This window comes from Terrapene carolina, unplaced genomic scaffold (assembly GCF_002925995.2).
Source record: "Terrapene carolina triunguis isolate 2854851 unplaced genomic scaffold, T_m_triunguis-2.0 Scaffold714, whole genome shotgun sequence".
NCBI classification, from domain to species: domain Eukaryota; kingdom Metazoa; phylum Chordata; order Testudines; family Emydidae; genus Terrapene; species Terrapene triunguis.
Window position 1 is genome coordinate 10,366,880 of NW_020665065.1, and position 6,000 is coordinate 10,372,879.

Genomic DNA, 6,000 nt, shown 5'->3' on the forward strand with positions numbered 1-6,000 from the left:
AGGGGCTTTAACAAGGATTTAAGGGAAGGAAAGAAAGGAGGCGCCGAGAGGAAGCAACAGATGGGGTCAGGATCATGCGGCCTGTGGAACTAGAGCTAGAAGTGGCTTAGCCCTAGTCCATGCAGCTTTCCTTTGGGGTCCTCCGCAAGGGCAATGCGCCAGCTGTCACTTACACGGGGTCCCTGAATGCCACCCGGCCGCCTGGCTCCACGTAATTTAGTTGAGTTTGTCTTCAGCAGCGTGCCCTCTGGTCACCCTCGGTGGGGGGGGAAGCCAGCTCTGTAGAAAGAGGGGTGGACTGGATGACGGAACGCTCAAACCCCTGTGCACGTCAGGCCTGTGTCCCCTTTGCCACAGTGTGACAGCTTGGGGCTATGAAGAGCCCCTTCTAGCAGAGCACGCAACAGCCCTGGGAGGAAGCTGCTGGAGCGGGCACGTTTACCCTCTACTACAGCCTCCCCTTGTCACCTGTGTTAGTGAGGCTGGACAATACAGGTGCTTTTCTTGGTGCTTGCTACAGTATTTAGCACCTGTGCTGAGTTTCTTTGGTTTGCTTTTTAGATTCTGGCTACTTGTTCAGTGGAAGCCGCCCGGCGTCCCAGGGATCTCAGTCCAAGGAGTCGCCTGCATCAGGTAAGGGCGAGAACTGGCAGTGCCGAGGCTCCCAGGGATTGAAATGATTTGCTAAAACATACGGTAGAAGGTTAATCCTATTTCTTCCCCATCTCTTCCCTCCTGCCCACTTTCCAATGAAAGGTCAGAGTAATCGTTAGTAAGATTGCAGTAGCGCCTGGTAGCCTGAACTGAGACTCAGACCCTCATCACGCTGTACTTCCACACAGTAAGGCAACCCCTGCCCGGAAAAGCTTACAATTAAGTAGACAAGATAGACCTAGGAAGGGTTACTTCCCCATTCTGTAGATCAGGCCTGGAGCGGTTATGTGGCTTACCCAATGGGCTACAGCATCTGCAGTAGAATCAAGAGCTGAACCAAATCTCCAGTGTCCAGTGCAGTGCTTTAAACACAAGACCAGCCTTCCTTGGATTTGGACATTAACATGACATGACATTAACATGATGCCTGTTGAGTGGGCGAGGGTCAGAGTGACTTCCAAACACTATTATTTTTCCAGATCATACCGCTCCAAAGGTCTCTGCAGTGCAACTCCACTGCTAAAGTCCTTGCCCGTTCCCTCACCCACCAAAGTCAGGATCACGGTTTGCAGGTGTAGTGATGCATCAGCAGTGCTACAGCTACGAGTCCTCTTCATCGCCCTTTATAAAACCTTATTGCAAATGGCTTCATAACAGGTATCCAATTGGAATAAAAAATGGGGTGGGAAATCTAGTATTTCAGACACACGCACACACCCCTTTTAAAGTCTAAATTTAGTGCCAGAGAGAGCCCTGCAGGCTCTAGGCAGCTGCCTGGGCAGCAGCAGTGGAAGTAGGTTGCATTTCAGCCCTGATCTGGTGGGCAACACCTCAAAGCTAAGAGGGAAATGTACTCTCCATGCCCGTTCAGTCCTTGGCCTCTTCACAGAGACTGGCCAGTTCCAATGGTTTTGGTTGCCCACTGGGGTGTGGTCTGAGACTTCTGCTCTTGCTTGGGATGTTACACGCACCACTGGACCTTGAATTGGCTTAGTCACTCAGTGGCAGTAAAGCATGCTGCCATGTAAGAGATCAGGTTCTCTATTTCTTGGGCCAACAGGGATGGGGAATGCTGCAGAAGTAGCATCATCCACCCTTGAGGCAGAGAAGAACAGGAAGAGGGTGCATGTGTGGGCTGGAGTGCTTTAGCCCTGCAACAAGTGTATGCAGTTATGGTTACCTGGCTTTGGAGAGAGGTGAATGTTATGTAGGGCCACTGGGGATGAGTCAGGCATGGGAAGAGGAGGAAGAACTGAAGAGTAAAGGGTAAAAGCTACTGTGGGTATCCCCAGGCTTCACTTTCTTTTGTTAGCTGCAAAAATATTGGAAAACATTTAAAAGTTGAGATCACTCTGAATAATTTCAAGCTTTCCATCTGCAGCTCTTTTCCTCTTTCTTTAGTTTTTTTTTCCTGTCCAAGGAACTGATTATCAAACTCCTTTGCTGTGCCTGTTTGCTGCCACATCATACCGGTGACCTCTCTGTTGCACTTCTGACCCCAGACAGAACTTTTGTCCCCGTCTGGATCCCTTGCCTGTACATCCAGTTCATACTGCCCGTGTTTTAACAATCAAAACGCAGCTGCGGTCTGGGTTAATTCCTTGCCCACCCCCCTGGTGGGCTCGTCAAACAAACAGTCTCAAAGTACCTGCCAGAATCACTCCTTTAAAAATAAGCTGCATGCAAAATGTAAACTCCACTGAATGAGCCCAGCGACCAGACCCAAAGGGGCTGTCAGGCCATTACAAACTTACCTTTTCTCCCCTGTTCTAAGTGTTCTTCTCCCCTCCCCTCCAAAGTTATCCCATTGTGATGCACCAGCATGAACCATGATGTGACATCACGGTTACAGTACCAGAAATCCCAGCTGAGTCTACTCCATTGAGTTCCATGATAGATGCTGGGGTGATGGTGCAGTAGAAGTAGCTGATCTATGGCTTGGGGAACCTTAAAGGATGGAAAGGGTAAGAGTCTAGTAGTGTTTGTGCTGAATTGCCCCTATTAGCCTGGTTGGTGGCGGGGGCAGACACGACGCTGGAAGAATCACATGGTTTTTTGCATGTATTCTCCAAAGCAGCTGGGAATGGGGGAGGAAAACCTGGAAAGTTCCCTGCAGTGGAGCAAGTAACCCACCCTGCTGTGGGTCTGGTTGGTTGAAGCCTGCCTGGCAGCCTGCTTCAGGACCTATTAAGAATGGGGGTATTTGAGTGCGTTGAACCTGGGCTGCATGAGGTGAAAAGTTCAGTGAAAGGAGAGTTGACCTTCTAACCTGTTCTGTTAGGCAACAGTAAATTTAAACCATCTCCATTTAGATGGAGCGAAGTCTTGTGCCTTTTCTAACTACAGAAGTTGCACAGATCTAACACATCATTTTATAAATCAACTTAATTAAATTGCTGCAACTCTTGTGTATAGACAGAGCCTTAATGGAGTTAACTGAGGACTACTATGATATGCCTTGTTTTCCCAAGTTCCTTTGCAAAGATAGAAGTTTTTGGCTCTGCAGAGAATTACTTTTGAATTCCGACCGCCCTGATCTTACAATGTGTGTACTCAGAGTAAAGAATGGTGGTATAGGAGGTGCTCCTGTCACTCATAGCATGGCAAGGACTTTTTGAAATGAATAGGGACACATACACACCCTCCTCTCGCAGACTGGTTGGAGAACACACCTACCACATTTCCCAACCTAAATCCTCTCTCTCTGCCCCGGCGCATCTCCATTTCAGAGTACTACTCCCTGCTGTCTGGAAGCTGCGCTCCATCCCCCATCCCATCTCCAGCACCTTCGGTGGCTGGGTCCGTCACCTCCAGCTCAGGCTCCTTGCGTTACCGCCGGCCCCTCATCAGTCCTGCACGCCTGAACCTGAAAGGGCAGAAGCTGCTGCTTTTTCCATCCCAGAGTGATGCCCTGCACACGCCGACCAGCTTGGATGAGCCCACCCACCCCGACAGCAACGTCTTCGCTGCTGAGCTGACCCCGTTCCCGAAAAAGAACCTCAACGAGCGGGGAATGCATGGTACGTTCCTGACCTCTTCCCCAGAGTCCAGTCCAGTCACAGTCGGTCAGCTTGCAAGCTAAGCAGTTGGCAAAGGGAGGGGAGCCCATCAAGGAAAACCCAAGTGGTGCTGATGGTTTAGTAGCTGAGAGTCCATATTGGATCCAGTGGCCCTTTGTGTCATTAAGGGGCCACTGTACTGCTTGAGGCCCTGTCCTTCAGATTAGAGGTGAAACCAAGATCTTCTCCACTTGTCATTTAAGATCCCATTATTATTTATTTTTTATTATTTGGATTATCATAGATGCTTTCACATGATTATGGGTGTTAGCCCAATAGTCCTGACCACGTTCTAGCTTGGATAATTACGTTCTGACTTCCGAAATTCATCCAGCCATTGCAGTTGTGCTAGGATTGTTTGTTTCACACTGATGATTTATGCCAAAGAGCTCCTGGATTTGGCTTTTGTCTTCGCTTCCAGTCCTAACCTCTTGTGCAGCGTTGCTCTGCAATGTTTCATCATCCACTTCTGGTGACAGGTTTATCATTTCCATTACATCTGTTTTTTTCTCATGGTGCCTCTTCCTCTCCTCTCACAGATATGAGGTCAGTCGTGGAAAGAGGGAGTATTTGCAGTAATAATTCCATCAAAAAAGAGGATAATTCGTCACATTCATCCACCTGTGTGGTGGACACGACCACCAAAGGAGAAGACCTAGCAGGCTGGAGAGGTGGGTGGCAGGCTCTGTGTGTGTGTGTGTGTGTGTGTGTGTGTGTACGAACTGTTGGCAATAATCAAACAAAAATCATTGGCAGAGACAGGCAAAGGCGGCAGATCTCCTCTGTGCCTTCACTACAAGGGTCTCCGTATTCCCCAGACCGTCTGAGAAACACTAGCACTACAGTGTTCTCCTGGGTCAGGAAACAGTGGGTGAGATTAGAAAGGAATGGGAAAGAATTGAATGGAGAAGTGCATCAGAGTCTTTCCTGCCTGGATTGTGGCTGGAAACATGGTTCACCAACTTCTGAGCCGAATAAAAAATGTTGGGCATGGGAAGGGAGACTTCTGTGTTTGTTGTTTCATCAAGTTTCTTAACGGCTCTTTCTGGCATCTTTTCCCCCCCCCTCCTCGCTCCTGCAAAGGTCATTTTGGTAACTCCGTTATCCGAGGTCTCCTTGCCATGAGCCTGACAGCCAATGCGATCTTCACATCAGCCTACCTCTACCAGAGCCTGCGCTGACCTGCACCGCCCCGGCTCTCTCTGGCACCACCTACTTCCCAAGAGACGCTGACACAAGAACAATTCAACCACAGCTTTGGTGTCTTATGGCCATGCCACAGGTGCATGCTGCTTATCAACCACTGCCTGCCAGGCTGCAGTGACACAGAACCAGACAGCTGCTGTTGCCACCTCTGAGCAGAACGTATCGAAGGGCTGTTGTGATGCTGGAGGTGGCCAGTGGGACACTCTTTGCAATACCCGGCTCCAGGTCAGCGAATGTCCCTTGCACCTTCTTTCTAAAGAATCGGTCTGTGGCATGAACTGGAGAAGATGTAAATGACCTGGTTGGCTTTGTCTCATCCCATCTTTCCCACCTATTAACCAACCTCAGATGGACAGTGGTGATGGAATAAGAAGAATTTGAACAAATAAGTTGGAGACAAGAGGCGGGACCTGGGCTTCGATTATTGAAATGGTTTCCTCAGCCTGGTTTCCTTGTTGGCACCTATTCTCCCTCCCTCTCACTCTCCCTGGTTCGTTCTATATGAATGGTTTTATGTCCTCCTTAAGGTTTCCGGAACCCATGGGGGGACCTAAGCTGCTCCGTGATTCTCTTGCATATTGGGGTGTTTGTGTGTGTGTGGGGGGGGGGGGGGGGGTTGGTAGTCCAATCTGCTGTCTGAGGTCTCTCTAGCCAGTTGCCTTCCTGCAATTCTGGCTCCTGGTAACAGTTCATGTCCATTGCTCAAATCAGTACAGCTGCTGTATGGCTGGGCACGTCTGCATCAGAAAAGCAAACCCACATTTTTCGCCTTGCCGGGAGGCGCCGATACTACTGTCCTAAGATGTGTCCTGATGCGCTTGCATCGTGCCTCGGGCTCCAGGCTGCAGTTCTGACTGCTGGTGTGTTTGCTGACATCGGGAGCTGCACAGCTTGTTCTTACTGTAAACCACATAAACCTACTGTTTTGGAAACTGTGTGAAGCGCGCTTCTAACAGGGAGGAGTCCGATAACATGCTCCAGTCTAGAGGCCTGGCTCCTCGTGGTTGGCGGAGGCCTGTATCATTCACTATTTAAGGTATTGCCTTCTTGGCTAAACTGCAAGTCTCTCTCAGCTAGAGAT

At 49.5% G+C, this 6,000-nt stretch overlaps 1 protein-coding gene across 4 annotated transcripts in view; it reads left to right on the forward strand.

Annotated features, from left to right (window-relative positions):
* The window catches only part of TMEM201 (transmembrane protein 201), a 46,588-nt gene extending 41,091 nt beyond the window's left edge, over window positions 1–5,497 (forward strand). For all 4 annotated transcript variants that reach the window (XM_029913517.1, XM_024204332.3, XM_024204335.3 and 1 more), the window contains 4 exons: window positions 562–633; window positions 3,384–3,674; window positions 4,253–4,384; window positions 4,797–5,497. In XM_029913517.1, coding sequence (XP_029769377.1) covers window positions 562–633; window positions 3,384–3,674; window positions 4,253–4,384; window positions 4,797–4,894 — 593 coding nt within the window. In that variant the 3' untranslated portion in view covers window positions 4,895–5,497. The remainder of the gene's footprint in view (window positions 1–561; window positions 634–3,383; window positions 3,675–4,252; window positions 4,385–4,796) is intronic.
* Window positions 5,498–6,000: the final 503 nt, after the last annotated feature.